At 33.6% G+C, this 21,674-nt stretch overlaps 2 protein-coding genes across 2 annotated transcripts in view; one reads left to right on the plus strand and one right to left on the minus strand.

Annotated features, from left to right (window-relative positions):
• LOC113402797 (kinesin-like protein Klp98A) overlaps window positions 1-20,095 on the minus strand; it is a 35,017-nt gene extending 14,922 nt beyond the window's left edge. Inside the window, exons 1-3 of the mRNA XM_064217930.1 lie at window positions 20,040-20,095; window positions 18,142-18,211; window positions 13,282-13,392 (exon numbers count right to left, since the gene is read on the minus strand). Of these exons, the coding sequence (XP_064074000.1) occupies window positions 13,282-13,392; window positions 18,142-18,211; window positions 20,040-20,086 (228 nt within the window). The 5' untranslated portion in view covers window positions 20,087-20,095. The remainder of the gene's footprint in view (window positions 1-13,281; window positions 13,393-18,141; window positions 18,212-20,039) is intronic.
• Window positions 20,096-20,592: 497 nt separating this feature from the next.
• Window positions 20,593-21,674, plus strand: Roh (reduction of Rh1). The gene is made up of 3 exons (XM_026643126.2): window positions 20,593-20,721; window positions 20,901-21,073; window positions 21,537-21,674. Exons 2-3 carry the CDS (start codon window positions 20,911-20,913, stop codon window positions 21,602-21,604), a joined length of 231 nt encoding a protein of 76 aa, XP_026498911.1. The 5' UTR covers window positions 20,593-20,721; window positions 20,901-20,910; the 3' UTR covers window positions 21,605-21,674.

Here is a 21,674-nt window from a genome sequence, read left to right on the forward strand (position 1 = left end):
TTTAAACACATCTGTAAAGCTATGTACGAGCACACCTCCACGAGAACCAATAAAACTCACGTGCAAAAATTGCAACAATACACTTTTTTTGTTGTGTTTTTTTGCGCTCTACAAATATTATTTTTTACCTTTTTTATTTTTTTTTATTCGCTGGCAATACTCATGCAGGCATTTCCCCCGAATGAAGCCACATATTCGGGAATACCCACTAAAAACCAGTGGTACCCCTCGCACAGCCGTGTCGCCGCGTTGAATTTTTCACCTACCGTGTATTTCAAATCGCGCAAAATTTCGCGCTCTTGATTTGATTTAATCTATCATTATAATAACTTCGTAGTCGTTTTGAGTATTGGTAAAACCACAGACAGATACAATTGATTCGATAAATTAAATTAATTTGCAACAAGTTCAAGTCTTTACGGTCCACTGATTTAAATACTAGTTTATACAAAGACTTGTTAATGTTATATTCATATAAAAAATATCTTTATGTCTGTTTGAGTAATCATCGGGTAAGTAGGTAAATATATAATGTTTTTTTTTTTAACTCTGACGGTAAATAACAGACAGGAAAACCAATAGCCATAGAAGATACAGATAATCTGTCTTAGGTAATCGTTAATCTTTTTTTCTTGGAGACAAATTTGGCCACATACATTTTTGGTCAAATCAAGAGTCAAGGTAGAGAGTGGTCAAGAATAAATTTAGCTATTTTTTTATACTTATCAATAATTTTATACTAGTCAATACATTTTCACGTAAATTTTTTATTTACAATAAAAATCCAGAACAGTAGAAGTTGATATATATTTTTTTCCATCTGTAGAATTGTTTTTTTTTTTTCATATAGCTTTTATTACAGAATATGGACGTAGGATTTTTTTAAATACGATAATCTCATTTTTCTATGTATATCATGTACTAGCTCGTACCAACTTAGTACGGGTAAAATTCGTACAAAGTTGGGTTAACTTTGTATGAACTCCAAAATCCAAAAAGAATCAAAAATTTCATAGTGAACGTCTACGTCGCGAAAGGAATAACTATGTTGGTTTCAAGTCAAATTCAAATCTTTATTGAATATTACCTTTACTTATTGACTGTCAAAAGTCTACCAGTTCGGAAATAAACACCTCAAACGCGATAAGAACCGGCGAATAATCTCAGCGAGTTTTTTTTAATATTATATCTATCATGTGAATCGTGCCCAACGTTACGGTGATCTTTTGATAAGTTAATGACATTTCGCTTATATCTGTAACAGCTATTACAAGTACATTATTTAATTATTTATATGTTTACAACATTATATACCCGAACACCATTAAATTGGAATGACGTTTGTCGTGTCTTGTCGTTTGTCAAGAGTAGCTGTCACGCACACAAAGAAAATAAACGCGGGTCGTCTGTTTTCGTTCTTTTGTAGTGCGATACTATCTAGAATTATCTAAGTATACCTACATTTTATCTTTCTATACTGCTGCTCCTATACACATCAACAATGGCAAATCCCACACTCCTCCGTGGGAGTGGTATGCTTTAAGAGTTTTCTCTTCACATATTAATATAACTACTTAAAAGAGATTTGTTAAAGTATGTAAGACCTCTATCCAACAAAGTTATTTTATAGCACTTTACTGTTTCATAACTTATATTAAATGTTTAAAAAACAACTGGCTTTATGTAAGTAAACGAAAACCATTATACATTTTAAAAAAAAAACAAGAATTAAAAAATGCGTATCCTTGATAAATAATATTCTAATCGACTTTCAGGCGATTTGTTTGTTGTATTATTTTTAAGAGACACAAATTTTACAATAGTTAATAATTATAATTAATTAATTAGAAATCAAAACAAGAGCAAAGTGAAAGAGTCACAAATACAATACACTAGTTGTCCGCGGTTTCGCTCGCGTTTCAGGGATTACCCGTGGCCCGTCAGGTATTAGGAATAAAAAGACTATGTTCTTCCTTGGAGTTCATCAAATTCGGTTCAATAGTTTTAGCCTTGAAAGCGTAACAGACGGACAGTTACATAACATAACATTCGATCGAGAATTTTTTTTTAAATAGAATTACAAAAACAAACCTAAATAAGGCAAAAAAAAGTGCTCGGGTTTTTTGTCTATGCATATCATTCGCAGGCGAGAATTTAGATGATGGCATCTTTTTTTTGTTTCACGCTTCTGAACTCTCTGAACTCGGGTAAGGTCAGGTTACCATTCCGTCTATTAAAAGTGAGCGAATAGCGTGTGCACCGGTTGTAGTGTAGTATAGTAATACTTCTAGCGTAGTTGTCACTTGTCAGTCTCCGTTGAGAATGGTTGACGTGACGCCGTGAAAGATATCGGTCAGGATAGAAATTGTCTGTAACCTTGAACGATCGTAACAGCTGTATATATTTATACAATTCGATCACAGAGTCTGTGACTCAGTGTGTTACGTCAGATGGACTCCAGCATATCTGGTGATCTTTAATGGCTTGTTTACTGCAATATATACTTTGAAATAATGAACTTGTCGTACATTAAGCTAATTTAAAAATTATTCTAGAACTTTTCTAATTTTATAAGTATTAGTTATCGCACGCGGCATCGCCTGCGTGTGGTAAGTTTTATGTATTCAAGGTTGGTTCATGCCAAGTATCATATTCGGTTGTGTAGTTTGGCCGTGAAAGAGCAACTGACAGATATACATAGTTACTTCCACGTTTATATAATAATATAGATTCGTATACATAGGATTGTTTACAATTAGGTATAATCAAGTGTTGAATTAATGGATCATAATGTATTATCCATGTTATGTATGTACCACCTTTAAATGTATTTTGTTTTTAAGGTAATCCATGCTGGCACAAAAAAAAACTATTGAATTGTATAGAAAGCATTATATAATAATAGAATAATATATAATTTCATAATATTAACAATTGACATTTAAACTTCGGGATGCTACTCAGAATGTATCGACAGAAACACTAAATAACTTCTATTTACACCGTTGAATCTCAGGTACAGGGCGACATAAACTCGGTGCCGCGGCCTATCAAGCCACTAGACCAAGCCACGAGGCAAGCAAATATACAGGTACTAGTAGAACGGCAACCCCAACCATGAATCCATCAGTTAATTTATTACATAATAACATAACATAATCAGCCTGTAAATTTCCCACTGCTGGGTTAAGGCCTCCTCTCCCGTTGAGGAGAAGGTATGGAGCATATTCCACCACGCTGCTCCAATGCGGGTTGGTGGAATACACATGTGGCAGAATTTCGTTGAAATTAGACACATGCAGGTTTCCTCACGATGTTTTCCTTCACCGCCGAGCACGAGATGAATTATAAACACAAATTAAGCACATGAAAATTCAGTGGTGCCTGCTTAGGTTTGAACCCGAAATCATCGGTTAAGATGCACGCGTTCTAACCACTGGGCCATCTCGGCTCAATCAGTTAATTTATTACTAAACACCAATACTTTATATTGCTCTACCAACTTTATATTTCAGGTAAAAGAAAAAAAAAACGTAAACAGTCTGTAAACGTCTCACACTCCTAGGCCTCCTATTCACGGATAGGTATGGCATTTTGTCCACCACGCTGCTCTAATGCAGTTTGGTGGACGCATGAGGACGATTTTCATTCGACGCATGCAATGGTATCACACGATGTCTTCCACCACAACCGAGCATAAATTCCAAAGAAAAATTAGGCACATGCTAACTTAGTGATTCCTATCTGGGTTCGAACTAGTCGGGCTATTACGGTTAGAGCATAGCAAATGTTGCTATGCTATAACCGGAATAGCCCCACTATTCTCTCCAGTTAAGATTCTCATGTTCTAACCACTGAGACATCTCGACTCGAAGAGAAATTGACCCAGAATAATTAGAGTCAAAAAAACAGATATTAAATCATAATGGTTGGCGGCGAATTAGTGGTTTTTATATTTTTCAAAGTCAGTGAGTTCACGAATACTTACCACTGCGCTGAAATGTGCATTGGGTTTCTATTTTAAATTTCGACGGATACAATAATTTGTGCTAATGCAAATAAACCTTGACATTTTAGTTCAATCTATTTATATATTACCTATCTCATAAGTGCAAATACATAAACGATAATCTAAGCATAATTAACTAATTTCAATACGAACGGTCATTGGTCAATGACAGCCGATGACGTAAGAGCGACCAATGAGCGTTCAGAATTCAAATTAGTTAATCTTACTTTGACCAACGTTTTGCAAACTAGAAGGTAATCAATTATGAACCCAATGGATTTACGTTAAGTTAAGGTAAAGAATCGAGGCAATATTTAAATATATATTTATTTACATAAAAATTATTAACAGTAAGTTAATACGTGCTAGCAACATTTCCCCGTTAAATCGCAATGCTGATCCTCTGTGTTAGTAGTAAGTAGTTAAGTGTAAATTTGTTGTATTGTAAATAAATATATATTAAACATAAACCCTAAGTTATACACAATATAGCTGAGTTATTAGCAAATCGCACGGAATACGTTTAGGGTTTGTTTATCTTTATTCCTACTTCGATTGTAATAGGCTATACATACATACACACAAACATACATACATACATTAATTATGAAAACATTACACTCTTTTTTTTGGGGCAATGTCTCATAGTTATTATTATAACATATTCATAATATATTTATCAGGTTATTCATAATTTGTACAATATTGTAACCGCATTTTCCACGAATATGCTGCATCACGACGTGAGTAGACTAACGGAAGTATATCATTAAAATACAATACAGAGAACTTTACCATTTTCCCACGCTTTAATACAATACGCAAAGAAATAAAACGAAAAGGTTCTACGCAACAAAAATTACCTTAAGAAACATTACAAAATATACGAATCGAGATTTTAACTCGGCGGTAAGGTTATTTGTAAGCCCGTCATAGTAACAGAAGAGTCGAGATGGCCCAGTGGTTAGAAGGCGTACATCTAAGCTGATGATTTCGGATTCAAACCCAGCCAAGCACCACTGAATTTTCATGTGCTTAATTTGTGTTTATAATTCATCTCGTGCTCGGCGGTGAAGGAAAACATCGTGAGGAAACCTGCATGTATCTAATTTTAACGAAATTCTGCCACATTTGTATTCCACCAACCAGCTTTGGAGCAGCGTGGTGGAATGTGCTCCAAACCTCCTCAAAGGGAGAGGAGGCCTCAGCCCAGCAGTGGGAAATTTATAGGCTGTTAATGTCAGAGTAACAACCAGCTCTTATTCATTTATTTCATACTATCAACCTGGGTAGGTATCAGCTCTCATAACATACCGCCGCTTATGTATCTACCGCCGAATAGCAGTACCATATTGTGTTTCAGTTTGAAAGGTAAGTGTGCCAGTGTAATTTCAGGTACAAGGGACAAAATATATGATGATGATATTCCTATAGCGACAATTTGTATGGGCGGTGGTGACCTTGGCATCAGGTGGTCTATTTGCCAGTTTGCCAACATATTTTTCACTAAATGTATCTTATGTTAATTAACTTATGACGTTGTTAGATTAATAAACCCTGTCGTGTATTTCAGTCACGTATGAGCGCATGCAATTTGCCTATTAAAATAATTAAATAGTTAAGTATTTAATATTAGAGTTGAATAACTTTGACATAATTCGCTCGGCCGTTGTAAACCTGGTTATTTACAGTTTTAAGAACTCACCTCGTGTCTCACTCGTGAACTCTGTGTTGATACGTTATTATGATGCGTGTTTCTCTTCAACATTATAATTATTATAGTTCATAATCGCTAATCACCTTCTAGTATTACACAATCGTTTTCTGAGGTGAGTTTCGTATTTGTTATTATAGAATAATCATACTGATGTTTGTCTTTATAGTTTATTTCAAGCGAAGAACGAATAAAGATAAACAAAGCTTAGATATATATACTCTATGTTGTACAATATTGATTGTCAAAATTCTGTACATCATCATTCGATTCCAAGAAGAACCGGCGAAACAAACTCAGTGGGTTTATTTTATAGTAGTAATTTGTGTTTACAATGATATTGTTTTCATTTTTAAAACGGCCTGGAGGCGATCATTACAACCCCAAAGCGTGCTATCATATGAACTCTAAGACAAAACAGTTCAGTCTCTCGACATTTTTCTCCAAGTTAGAATTTTCCAAGTTAGAAATCTCTTAGCGACCTCCGAGAAATATTAGTAGAAAAAAATACGTTTACCCAAATTTTCAGTTATTACTATGGTCGAATTTCAACCGCTGTGGAAACATTAGTATTTAAAAATAAGCTACTTACTTACAAAGAGATTAAGTCGAAAGTCTTAGTCTAAGGTCTAATTTCACCAAACTATGTTTGTTAAATTTTAATTAGTAATTTACTAATGAGTTGTTAATATTTAACGGGCTGTTATATCATTAAATGTCCCAGGAACAAAATTTAACAAGTCGTTATTAAACAGAACATTTAACTGAATGACTTGTAAGTTACTCACTCTTATTTTAAGCAACCAAATTGAAATGCTTATTTTTGACATTTCATTTAGACGAAGTTCGGTAATATTTTATCTAGTCGTATAATACGTCATTTGTTGTGCTACGCGACCAATTTCAAAAATCGTACGTAAAATTGTACGCAGCGTCCATCTTGAATTTAATTGTCTGTTACGGTCTAACGGACCTCTAGAGCGGTGATTAAATTTAACGGCTTGTTATAACAAATAAACACGCGTTAACTCGTGGTGGGACACTCGATAACTTTAACAGTCCGTTAACTGTCTTAACAATACGCTAAATATTTAACAGGGTATGGTGAAACTGGACCTAAGTCTTTAATCGCAATCCAATTTTTTTCAATCTACGGCATTAAAAATAAAGAAGTAATTTTAACGGATCCGTTTTTCGATTCTGTAAACAACTGGAACAGAAGCAGTTCATACCGGTTACATTTTATTAAAACCGTAACAAATGACGGTAAAAAGACGCCCGTTCGTGACAACGGCAAAAAATGTCAACTGTACGAACGTGTGGTGCGTTTTCCAATTCATCTCGTGCTCCCGACATCATCTGATATTACATCGTTTATAATTTAAGCTAGATATTATCTCGGCAATATAAATCATGTCATTATTAATTATTGGTCGAAATGTGCCCATTTTTTTGGAAGAAATTCGACCAAATTTTTGCTCTGCTATTTCCCTGCACGTTTCCCTTCGAATTAAATAATTTACGTTTCGCTCTTATATAATAAGTACTTAACAAAGTGTACTCCAATATTAGACGTTCTCATATTATCGTACAGATAAAATACAGGAAGGTACATCGTAGTAATCACAGGCACAAGGGACATAACATCTTAGTTCCCAATGTTGGTGGCGCATAGGTGATGTAAGGAATGGTTAATATTTCTTACAGCGCCTTTGTCTATGGGCGGTGGTGACCATTTACCATCAGGTGGCCCATATGCACGACCGCCAATCAATGCCATAAAAAAAAAAAAAAGTAAACAACAAGAGCACTAATAGCAAAAGCGAAAGAGCAGTAGAAACAATTGTTACAACTGCGTATATGAAGAACAAAATCGATAAAAACGGTAAAGAATAAAGAGTTTCCAATGTTGTTTGAAGAATAAACGGTGACAAAAGAATTTGCCCAGCAATTTTGATCGTTCACAGGACGATCATGTGACTTGGTTTCAAAATCAAAATGTACTTTATTCAAGTAGGCTTTTACAAGCACTTTTGAATCGTCATTTAACAAACTATTTAAAGTAAAGCTACCACCGGTTCGGAATGTAGATTCTACCGAGAAGAACCGGCAAGAATCTCAGTAGTTACTCTTTTTCAATATCTAAAAATACAGTCATGTTAGTTTAGTTAAATACAATTATATATGTATGTCATGTCTCCTGCCTGGAAGTCAACAAGCATTAACTCCACGCTTTTTTTATCATCAATATACTCTTGTATCGAATAATATGCCTTCTTTACCAATGTATTTTTTTACAATTGACTTGAATCTATGGAATGGCAAAGTTAAAAATGTCTGCGAAATTTTATTATAGAAGGTATCCACCTTGCCCCAAGAATGATTTATGATTTGACAAGATACTTCAAAAAGTTCGAACTCCTGAGCCTTGTGCAAATTATAACTTAAACATACAAAATTGTAATTCCCGTCAAAATCAATAGGCCATAGAGGCTCCGGAAATCACGTTGCATAATACCGTTATTCGTACATTGTACCATCAAAATGGCGATTAAGCACGTCAGTTTTGCGCAAGGTCATTTGAAGACACAGTTAACTCCAATCAATGAAAATAATGTTTTCACGACTTGCATGTTTTAAGTGTTATTTTTATTAACTTTTTTATGGTCGGAATTATCTACCGACAATTGCTGAATCGTGTAACTTTTTTTTAAACACTTGTAAGTGTGCCTTTGCCTAAAAACTTTTTAATTAAAATCTGCTTCAAGGAATTACTAATATTCCTTTTGCCAAATTCAGTTAACCGTCAAGTTTGTACGAGACGACATTAACCCAAGGTCAAGATATAAATTTTATACCGTTCGGCTACTGACGTGAAACATGGCAGCTAATGTATACATTATAACGTTACTTTTAAAGCATTACGTTCATAAATAAACACTAGCACGCATATTAGGAGTTTGAATTTAGACATATTTACATATGACCTATTACTCTTACAGTATCGATATATTTGACATAAAACCTGTTTTTAAATTAAACTTCTTGGCAATGGCATTAAATTAAAAAAAAGAGGAATCTATACATATAATAAAATTGGAGTGTCTGTTTGTAATATTAAAATAACCCCTTTTTACTAAATGCATATGTATGTATGTGTACCATATGTATATACTTATTATTTTAGAATTATATATAAAGTCACGCAGCAATGTCCAAATACTGTCCAGTACCGCGCGCAGGCCTCGCGCACGCCACCACTCCGTCGTCACGTCGGGTGCCTTAATATCTCAAAATCCTAACACAGAATTAATAAGTACTAGTAAAAACTGCGAACTGAACAGTAACTTTTTTTTTTTAAATTAAAACGCGCACAAAGTCGCGGACACAGCTAGTTCATCTATATAACCATTTTTTTTTTTCGTCGTACCGCATAATATGTATATAATCACCTACAAAAGTCGATTTAATAAAAAAATATATAAAAGCTTGATAACATAACTCCTATTTTGTCTTGGCACTTTTTTTATTGTAAGCGATAAACACAAAATAAGACAAAAACGTCAATTCTCAAAACAATCGCTACTTAATTCAGCAATGTAATCTAGGAATTATAATTGTAATGTTTGGGTAAATTATTACTGACGCCGAAAAAAATCACGAATACAGCAGAGATAATCTGTAAGAAAATCGAAACACAAGCTGCGTAATTTTTTTAAATGTAATTGGAAGATGGACCACCTTATGGTAGTAGTCACCACCTCCCATTGTCATTGGCGCTGATCACGACCGTAAAATGTCAGAAAATGATAAGACCGATATTGATTACAACAATTATAACATTTGAAGGCAAAAAATTTTAACACCGGAAGTTAGTTTTCGACACTTCTCCGGTGAGATTTATGAGTTCTTACAGGTCTCCGACCACTTTCTAATTTAGGAAATCTTTTTAAAACCACAAAATGTACTTGAAATGGACACGAACTTGCCCTTTAATTTAGATACGACACGCATCCGGCGGCATACGATTGCAACCGATTGCGCTCCTATGTACAAATATGTACTTTAAACATTGTGTAGACAGTTTAATTTCCTTTACAATTTAGTAAAATGCACCGCGGCGCGACTCGATGCGGCGCGTTTATCGGAATCGTACCTGAAGCACTTTTTCCCTAATAATAGCAATGCTCATAAAATAGACCACCTGATGTCACGTGGGCAGCTCTATTCTGAGGCAATGATATCGCTAGCAACCGTGAGATCCAAGTCGTTACGTCCCTTGCGACTCTAATTGCACCGTATATTTTTTATGATTAATAAATTAAAAGTGTTCTACTTTTGCGGATTGGTGTAGAATGAATGTATTTCGTGCAAATCAAATTGATTCTATGCAGTAAATAAAACAAACTACAATTAATTTTACATTGTGAAAAACAAATAAGTTTCTTTAGTGTTCATTTGAATATTGCGATGTTTTAATCCCTCACAAGGTATATACTATGAGTTTGTTTTTTTTTTCTCTCGCAAAAGGATAAACGTTGAGAAACAGGTGCCGAGAACGTCTGAAACGCCCAAACTGACCGGATTACCCATTTAACCAATCCGTCTCTTCAGAGAGACATCACAGGATCGCTGACGTGACGTGATGTTCCGACGTTTGGCCTACCTTTGCAGGTTTCAAGCTACGGGAGTTTCCGGGATACAGAGTACCCCCCTACTCAGACGCCTCTTGCAGCGAAGGGAGAATTAAGATTGTTACATCATATATTTAATTAAATAATGAAAAAAGATTAATCTTTTAACATCAACGATACAACTCGTGATCTGAGTCGGCCGGTCTGAAGTTAATCAACAATGGCTGCGCAATAAGTTTCTAAAAGCAAAATCGGAGGCAGACGGTGAAAGGGGGCACGTTTTATGGGGGCAATTCTACTAATTTAAAACGTAAACGACACGATCCCGATTATATTCTGATCCAACTTTTAATGCACCGCAACAGGATCGTTGTGTTTGTGAAATATATACTCAGCTGAACAGCAACGATTACTTTTCAATTAGTTGCTGAATTGGGGCCCAGGCTAGAGATGAGGCAGATAATGCGTATTTACAATTACGTAAATAGTTGCTCGTCGTTATTAGAATTACAGAAAATTATAAACAAGACACAGCAATAGATAAAAAACAGTCGTCGAGTCTATATTATCGTTTCTCACACGGATGTGACAGTTTTTCTCACCAACGTTTTATCGATTAGACTCAACTTATCAATATGATCATGTCTGTCAGATATCTTGTATAATGCAGAGCGTTTCTCGTTTAACTTCCGTAATTTATCTACCAACTAAAACTAGATTTATTATTATTACTAGCCATACCTACTGGCAATCGGGCTATCTGATAGTAAGTGGTCACAATAGACAAGACTATGGCATAGTAAGAAATATTTGGAAGCTTTCGGAACTCAGATGTAATATATCTTTTGCCTGTATTTACACCAGCTCATTCAGCCTTAAAACCGGAACACAACAATATAGAGTATTGGTTTATGACGGTAGACTATGATGAGTGGCTGGTACCCGAACATTTGACCAAAACATTACTACCAACATAACAAAACGTAAATTACACAACGCAAAATTTTAGTTACAAAAAAATCGTACCAGATATTATAAGCCAGGTAAATACCATGCATGAGGCATTGAAAAGATAGAATGCTTAGGTCTTAAAAGAAAATCGTGAGTTTAAACCCAGAAAAACCCATTGAGTTTTCGTGTGTTAAATTTGCTTTTATCAATTATCTGGTGCTCAGCATTAACGAAACATCGTGACATAAATAGTCAACAAGAATAACTTGACGTTTTGACACGTGCAATTAAGCAGCTGATCTGTGCAGATATTTACCATTTGTATCAATCGGATTTGTACAATCTATATGGTCTTAAGAGCCCTTGAGATCTCCAGGGTTACTTATTTTCAAAGATGGCTTGATGCAAGATAGCTTAAAACAATGGCATTACTTAATATTTATAGGATACAAACATACAGGATACTGGGATATATGAAGGTAATCAGGAATCAACGTCGCAAATACAAACGACAAATTCTTTTTAGGTTAGGTCATTAGCACATCGCATGTACTTGTGTTTTTAGCAAATCACTCCTTTGTGTAAACGCACTGACCTAAAACGCGTCTTGCCAATGTTCTCGAATACAATGCTTCCGGATTTAAGATGTCATTGATTATTTTTAACCAGTTTGTGACAAAATATCGTTTTCTTCTATTTCGACACGAGCTATTTCAAACGCGGCTGCATTCGATCGGCTTAGAACTCAGGTTAATCTTGGATGTTTTTTTATTAATGTCTGAATGTATTTTTATTACATTTTAAGTGATAATCGTGTTACGTATATGCAGACGATCTTTTTTTATTTACTCTTTTAAATTCTCCGAACATAATTTGCTATATATAATAGCTCAGTTATCTTGTCTATCTGTGATATTGTGAAGAGTATTCATAACTCCATAACACCGAACCGATTTAGATGAAATTTGGTATGGATATAGTTTGAGTTCCGGGAAGGATATTTTTTTAATCCACCTTTCGAGGGGTACAATATGAGTGACGCTTTGTGAGCTGTAGGTATAGGTAAAGTTTTACAAATTGTATGCGGATAAAGCCACAGGTTCGGCTGGTGTGTATTAAAATGCGTTGCATCTTGGAGTATGAGTTTTATTAGATTCTTCAGTTAGGGAACGCAAAAAACAATGCTCCTCATGTATTAATATAGATTTTTCTCGACTAGACTCAACAAACTAGCCTCGACCTGAACGAAATCGTCTGAACCCATCCACACATGAGACACGTTTATTGGATTCGCATCCAATGCATTAGAGTTTTTAGCGAAAAAACTTGAGAGCAAGATATCGTCTAAAACCTATGTATTTACATAACACGTTATAAGTTGAATGATGTCAAAATATGGTAATACAAGTTATAAGCATATTATATGAACCACATCAATATTGATTATATGCAAAACTTTTAAATATTTGCGTTTTGATCAAATCATTCGACTACACTAAAATTTTTAGACTTTTTGTCTTCTTCTTTAAGGGTTCTTTTTTTTATTACCTAGGTTGGCGGACTAGCATATGGGCCACCTGATGATAAGTTGCCACCACCACCCATAGACTGCAAGAAATATTAACCATTCCTTCCATCGCCAATGCGCCACTAACATTGGGAACTAAGATTTTATGTCCCTTGTGCCTGTAGTTACACTGGTTCATTCATCCTTCAAACCGAAACACAACATTACTGAGTACTGTTGCTTGGCGGTAGAATATCTGATGAGTAGGTGGTACCTACCTAGATTTTCTTGCACAAAGCCCTACCACCAAGTAAAAGATTATTAAAAGATGTAGCGAGATTGATATGTTGGCAAGGATTCAAATTATCCGGGATCTCTGCATATGCAGCCATACGAGCTAGACACTATACCAATGAGGCAGTTAGTTAAAGTACACCCAACACCAACTATCAGGAAATAAACTCACCTGGTCCTGTGTCGCGAAGTGCTTGTCACCGCTGTCGAACGACCAGTACGAGTGGTCGAAGGTGAAATCCTTAGACTTCTCCCGGGTTCCATCGTTTTGTTCTTTGCTATTCTGTAGACAATTAGAAGAAGTTCAAAATTACGTCCATTTTCGTGCCAGTATTTATCAGAAGAATCTATATTCCAAACCAGTGGATGCGACAGTTAGCGACGATTCAAACAAAACAACAAACGAAAACATGTTTTGATATTTTTTAACTTGCTCCTCGAATATGGACTATATAGTTTCGGATGTTATATTTAAAATTTATTTAATGTAAGGAATTGTTTAAAAGACGTCTATTAAATCTATATTTTTATACTTCGTGGTAAGTATTAATTTCGTAGTAAGGTTGTTCGTACCCACCCATTCATCACGTATTATACTACCAAATAATAACTATCGTTGTGTTCCGGTTTGAACAATGAGTAAGCCAGTGTAATTAAAGGCAAAGAACATAATGACTCAGTTCCCAACGCCGGTGAGGCAGTGGCGATGTTACAGGTAGTTAATATTTATATAACTGCTTTATTTAAATTACATTATATATTTAATAACTTAAGAGTTACATTTTCTATGTAAAATAATTCTTATATGTATCTATTGTAAATATTAGAACTAAGCTAAGTTGTTAATGGGTTAAATAAATATCAGTGGCAATGTGTCGGGGGGGGGGGGGGGCTTTAGCTAAAATGTACTCTTATCAATCCGAATTGATCCGATTCCAACCATAAGAGGAGTCAATATAAATAGCAACATTGGACATCGAATTGTCGCGATATAATTATCTATGAGAGTATATCATATATATGAATTGAAATGATTGAAACGCTTTGAACGTCGACGAAGCTGTTATCGACAATTTGGAAGTAACATTAAGTGAACATGACATGTAAAAGATATATCGTCAAATGCATAAAATAGCAAGTTAGAACTATTAGCAAATCGCATGGAATATTCAATCTATGGTTGGTTCATCCCTACTCCTTCGATTGGAAAATGCTATAGTCCAAAATATACGCGTACTTAAGGTATTTATTATCAGTGAATTTCTTACTAAGATTAAAAACTACATACATTCGATATTTTTTTTTTATTAAAGTAAAACATTTTAAGAACAAAATTACAAACGACGACATTGACCTTATATTTGAAACTTGTTACTCATGCAAAAATTACATTAATTTTTTTATTTACTTTCCGCGGGCTATTATTAAAACGGTCTTATTACGGTATATAATGACTTTGTTCTATTAAATATTATATTTATATTATGTAATTAAACATCATACTTTTTGTTACGTATTTAAGTTGAGGCTTTGGGAGGGCATCAGGGGGCAACAGCCCCGGATGATAGAGATTTTTAAAACAAAAAAATCAATACCGACTTCCCGCACTCATGTATTTCGTATTTATATATTTAGTACTACATATGTAGTTATCTTAAAATACAAGTGAGTTTAATTAGTGTATGTTTACTATATTTAAATATTATATTTCTTAAAAGTATTTAACTTGTAATATATTTTTGAAACATCCGACTGAAAAAATTATGTAATTAGGGGCCTGCGTTCTTTTAATGCATCAGAGCATTCAAATTAATCAAAATATAATAACTCCTATAAGTTTTTACATAACACACGACTCAACGAAACTTACGAAACATTTTTATAGCAACGCTTTTAAATTACGACTCGTATACAAATTTAACATTCGTAAGCGAAACGAATCGTTTATTGAATACAGTAAGCGGACAGGAGTTCGATCAATGCGGGCTCATAACACATTATGTTTAATCTGATTTCATTTGTTGCTTGGAAACGAATCGGATTAAATTATATAATAATACTAGTTTCCGCTTACGGATGCGTCTGCGTGTGAAAGGGAAGGGGGTGTTAGTTAGCCTAATAAGTCCTTTACTGTAATCCTGAAGTATGAAAAATTTCATGGTGATCGGTTGTGTGACACAGATATGAAAGCGTAACAAAACAAACTCAATTTCCCATTTATATATTAGGACGGCAAACTAACTGAGTATGGCAAACTCAAATAAAGAATGGCTTTAACTTTTTGAACATATAGTTCAAAAAGCTATTGGAATTAAATTAAGTGTGGTATTTTGATTTATATGCTGATTTATACCATTGAATATTTAGAACGTTGAGCATATTTCAGTAAGCGATTGAATAAGGTAGGCAGACAGACAGACTTACAGGCGGCTATTTACCTTTTGAAAAGTAATTACGTGATCGATGGTTAAGAAAATAAAACTTTTTTTGTATATGCGGGCAGACAAATGGGAACTGAAGTGTGTTTCTGTAAGAATTCACTTCGTATCTCACTTGAGAAATATTGACAACCGACTTACGGTGATATGCCATTTCGATACTAATATCGAATGTATCCTGTAAATTTTTTAATGATTACAGTCAAAATCAAATATCATATTTATATATTTCACGCACGTGTTTTGGGGTGAGTTTCGAATTTCTTCTTACAGAATACCTCTAGATATTAGCGCTATACACCAAACTTGGGAACTAATAAAATATCCCTTATGCCTGTAGTATGCTGGCTCACTCACTATTCAAACTAATACACAACAATACTTAGAATTTCTGTTGGGCAGTGGAATATCTGATGAGTGGGTGGTACCCAAGCAGAGGGGTAAAACGTCATACCACCAAGTAAATCATGGTGTGAAAGCCTGCATGTGTTTCGATTAAATAGAAGATATATGAATCATCATACTACGGCAACGAATAGCCTATTCCAATGGAAATAGGAAAAAAGATAAACAAACCTTAGATTTACGTATTTCATGCGATTTGCTAATAACTCAGTTATATTATGCACTACTGAGAGTTTATGATTAATATATGTTTATTTATAATAAAACATTACTGTACTTAAGCACTTATTTCTACTTTAATTTTACTTACAAAATTTCGATAACGTTTTCGCAAGTGTGAATATCATAAATTAATCAAGCTCTCGACCAATGATATCGCGTCAATTTGCTGTCATAAGTTGTTTATTTGGCTTTTTTCCTGTTATGGTTGGAATATGTAGTAGATTGAGCCCCTAATTATTATTTGTCTTTCATAATAATTTTGTACGTAAACGCCGAATTCGTTAAAATGAATTCAATGTATTTCATATTTACATGATATTTCGTTTATTGTAGTTACATTTAAGTTAATTTCAGTGTTTTCGATTTTATTTCAATGTAAATAAACATGAGGTGTTTAAAAATTGTATAAAAATGGTTGTACTTATTAGAGAATCGATATTAAATACGTGTGTAAAATTTTAAATTGTTTAAAAGTTTTTCAGATAACTAGAGCAGTGAAACTAAACGTAGGGGTAAAGTCACCGAACATAGTGTTGGAGGCCTATTACATCTTCAAACTTATATTAGAAAAAGAAAAACTGGATTTAAGCTGTCTCTTATTTAAATATATAGACTCATTCGATAAGACATGAATACGAAGTATTACTATTTAACGGTAAAATATTTGTAAATTCGCACAGAACGAAACTACCCTAAAATGCTTAATAAATGGGTCAAGTTTAAAAGACGAAGTAAAAAAAAAACAAGTGAATAAATCGCACGGTCTCATCGCTATAGTTATTCAATAGACGTGACGTTAAACCGAATCACGTGTACGTAAACACAGGCTACTGGAACGCACTGCACAAGGCATCTGCGTAAACATCATTTTCGGCATTCGCAAGTTTGTATAGTTTGAACTTGATTAATATCAGACAATAGGAAACGATACTGTAATATCGGTTACATCATCACACGTAACACCAGACTGGGTGACTTTACATCGGAGAACTTGAATCGCAGGATTATGCTTCTGTCAAGTCGTTTTTACAGTTTGAAACGTAAATACGTATAGCCTACTCCAATGGAAGTAGGAAAAAAGATAAACAAACCTTAGATTTACGTATTTCATGCGATTTGCTAATAACTTTAATGAACATATATTTATTTATAATACAACACTATTACACTTAACTACTTATTTCAACTTTAATTTTACTTCCACAGTTTTATGATAAGAGTTTCGTCGACGTGCAAAACGCCATTTTTTCACAAATGCATAGTGAATATCATCGATTAATCAAGCTCTCCATGAATGACAATATCGCGTCAATTTACTTTATTCCTTTTATGGTTGGAATAGAGTATGATGAAATTATAACGATTATGATTTCCTCCTGACCGATTTCAGTCACATAGGGCATACTTATAAGACTAACCCACTTCGCAGATCTTATACACACAGACATAATCCCGTAGGTCGGTACATCCCAAATCCAACATAACCGGCAAGAGGGTCGTTTGAAAACTAACTGTCCCAAATCTGGATTCGAAAGAAGGATCTCGGGATCCGCGATCTTATAATCTAAACGACCAACGAGGTAAACAATTTTATAATACTAGCGTAAACAGCTGTTAACTAACCAAGTTTTAATCATCAATACTTTTAAGTAAATATTGATCCAAGGATGCCAAGGGAACAAGTAATTCTAACTTTAATAACACCATGATTAGAGTGAACACACACATTCAAACTCGTTTACTAATAATTGTAAGGCTTATATATAAACACATAGCACCTTATGTACTTGGAAAAACTCTTATAATTATAAAGATACCAATTACCACCTACAGTTTGGCTGCTGGCTTTTTCGGTACCTCTGACAATGCATATGCATTTCATGATTATCAATTCAGTAGTCAATTGATAGTGAATAAAACCAATTCACTTTCTAAATTTTATTATATTAGTCGGGATATAAACTTACTTTTGCAGTGAGCAGTCTTGTTTTCTTTCCATCCATTTGGACAATCAACTTGGCGTTCATGTCCTTCTCTCTGTAACAAAAATCTGTCATTATATATCTGTGTATCAAGGTAATAATAATAACTTACAATTACTTCATTTCTAAATTATATGTGATAGTGGAGTCGAGATGGCCCAGTGGTTAGAACGAGTATCTTAACCGATAATCGCGAGTTCAAACACAGGTAAGCACCTACAATGTTACATGTACTTAGTGAGTATAATTCATCTCACTCAGTGGTGAAGGAAGAGGAAGTGAGGAGAGCATGAGGCTATTTTCAATGAAATTCTACCACATGTGTATCCAACTGCTGAAATAACCACCTCAGCAGAGGAGGCCAAAGCCCAGCAATGGGTCATTTACGTTACTTTTGTATGTGATTATAGCATTACATTAACAAATATAATATGACAACAATATAAGAGTATTTTTATAATTACATTTTAAATTATTTACAGAACATCATAAATCTCAGTTAATTATAATAAGATTTTTTTTTATCTGAGATTTGATCCATTCATCTTAATTATGGCCAGTTACAATGCTGCCTTTGAATGCTTTATATTTTACCTGTTCTATATTTTTGAAAGAACAGGAAATTTAATTTTTAAATTGTATAATATAGTATATTAGTCTGTGTGTGGCTATTTTTTTGTTTTTTACATAAGCAAGCGAATGGCTCATCTGATGGTAAGTGGTTGAATCTACCCATAAATAGTGGCTCTTTATCAAATATTAAGTATTCCTCAAATTTTTGGTCATACCTACCCAGTTGAGCTGGCATAAAGCCCTACCAACAAATAAGTTAGTTGAATTATACTGTCCCATAATATTAAGCTCCTTATTAAATTGTCATTATGTAGCAACATCTAAGGTAACTTTTATTTATTGTAAAAAAGACAAGGAAAATATCTTGATGTCTTACTTTGAATGCTAATCAATATTGACATAAAGGCAGACAATAGTGTTTAATTAAAGACTTACTAAACAATGATTAAAAGTAAGGTTGACTACCAGGTGTCTACCAGGTGCAAAATTTTGTATATTCGTTAGATAGCAGATTTCCATAGTTGCTTCAAATTTTTATGTGGTACTGTTTGTTTTATTGTTAAAATAATCTAAATTTTTGAGTAATGTACTCACTAATATTTTTATTGAATATCTTTACAGTAAGTGTCAATTTAAAGTATTTTTTTTGCAACATATTTTTAAATAACTTATATATCGATATAATCAATTAAATTACAAAGATGAAAGAGAGAAATAAAATATATCACAGTTTTTTTTTGTAAATGTTAAATATGTTATTATATGGCCTCAAGTGCTTTTATAATGAGTGATATTAAAATTTTAATGATTAACTGAATCTGACTATTAAATAATATTATAGATGTTTGTTTTTTTTTTTCAATAGTAACAGAATTTTAAACATGTAAGCACCGTATGTGTTTGTTTGTAAACATTAACATTACATTCATGCAATACTTTCAAAATTTCAAGTAATAATGGACGACTGCATTTGGGTCGAATTTTTTTTCAACAATTTTTTCGTCTACTTTCATTTAAATGGAGTTCCGAGGTACAGTTTGTGTTCTAAATGCAGCCGAACCGTGAAAGTCATTGCCGTTTCATGACATCATTGTTTTATTGTACTTTCAAAAACCTAGGTCGTTTTATTAAACCCTTATGTCAAAAAACGATGTACTTGAATATGTGTGCCAAATATACGTGCTAATCGTGATAATAAAGTAGGTTTGATTGGATATAACGTTAAAGATTTTGTCTGATAGCAGAATATATGTCTCATTAGATTTTCGTTTACGTTTGGTAACGTTATGATGACTAATGCACCAGCTTACCTTTGATTGAATGGGCGCACCCTTACAGCCACTTTTACAGAGGCCATTGTCACACATTATATTATACAATAACTTTAATTCTTAATGATATTACATTTAACGCGAATGCGACACTACAAAGCAAATTGACATTTTATTTGATTCAGTTGACAGTCGACGGGACGTAGGAGCAACAATTCATAACAATGGACGTTAAAGTTGCCATCATAACGATATTTAAATGTTTGACATATATTAGTGTTTACATACCATTGCAACAATATCAAACAATGAACTATTATATGGTTGCCATTTAGCACCTGACTTTAATTGTCCTGATATTAAATCTTTAAAAGCTCATGTAACCTGTTATAAGAGTAAGAGTTTATATGATCAAAACACTCAACATTTGTAAATATTATGAATTATTACGTCAAAATAAATATTGTTGCAGCCGCCATTTTTATTGTTTGATAACTTAAACTGTTACTTTCTAACGTTAAGTAAATGTGATTCAATCTTCTTAATCTAAAAACTGAATTATTAATACAAGTGGTATCTTTCTGGTCACTGACTTTTAGAAGTAAGAAAATATAAGTTATATTTGAAAGTCTGTGCACTCACGAATTGTCAAATGTCATCAGAATTTGATAAGTGATTATTTTCTGTGGCGGTCGATACCGATAGTTCCGAAAAGAAAAAGGTTAGAATATTAAAACACAATATTTTATTTAAAAACTAATAATTCGATAATTGGCTGTTTTTTTAAATAATAATGTGCTATGTCTATTTCTAAAAAGAATGATACATGCATTAATATAACGAATCTAAAGTGAAGTCACGTCACATTACATAATAATGTTTGCTATTTCTTTTTAACAGACCTTCAAAAATGGCAGACGCTCCCGCTCGCCCTATGAAATATCCCTACACATTTAGCGCCAAGATTGCGCAGTTCCCTTTCAAATTCTACGTTCAGAACCAATGGATCTGGCGTTACTGGATGATCGGAATCGCCGTCGCTTCTCCAGTGTTCTACAAGATCCATAAAATGGGTAATATATATAAATCCGTTTATATGATAACGCTGGCAAACATTTATATGATAACACTGGCAAATACCACCTGATTGTGTGGTTGGACACTATGTGGATTCCGTTGCTCATAGCATACCATTGCATTGTAAGAAGTGCATGTCATTCCTCACACTATCCACAGAGGAAGAGGAGAGGTTTAAAATGTTGTTTTATGACATGTTGTACTTATAATTTGCTCACACAACAGGACCGCAGTAATTGAATATACATACATTGATGTAGTCCATAAAATATAAAACATTGTAACCATAGGCTCCATATTTATCTAAAATTAATCTGTTTTATAATGTCACTCATAGAATAATTTCCATAAAATAAAACTTTTCAAAGCTATAATTAAACCTTATCAAACTTTGTCACTTGTTAAATATATTACATTTGTTATAATTAAACATTAATATGTTTATGTAATATGTTACAGCTAACTCTCCCGAGAATGTCAGCATCTGGGCAGAAAAGAGAAAGAAGGAAGCTGCAGCACACCATTAACATTCTAGATAACCTGTGTTCTTTAATCAAATATATTTATATAAGTATAAATAAAATCATGTACTAGTTA

The sequence above is a fragment of the Vanessa tameamea genome, chromosome 19 (assembly GCF_037043105.1).
Source record: "Vanessa tameamea isolate UH-Manoa-2023 chromosome 19, ilVanTame1 primary haplotype, whole genome shotgun sequence".
Lineage (NCBI taxonomy): Eukaryota > Metazoa > Arthropoda > Insecta > Lepidoptera > Nymphalidae > Vanessa > Vanessa tameamea.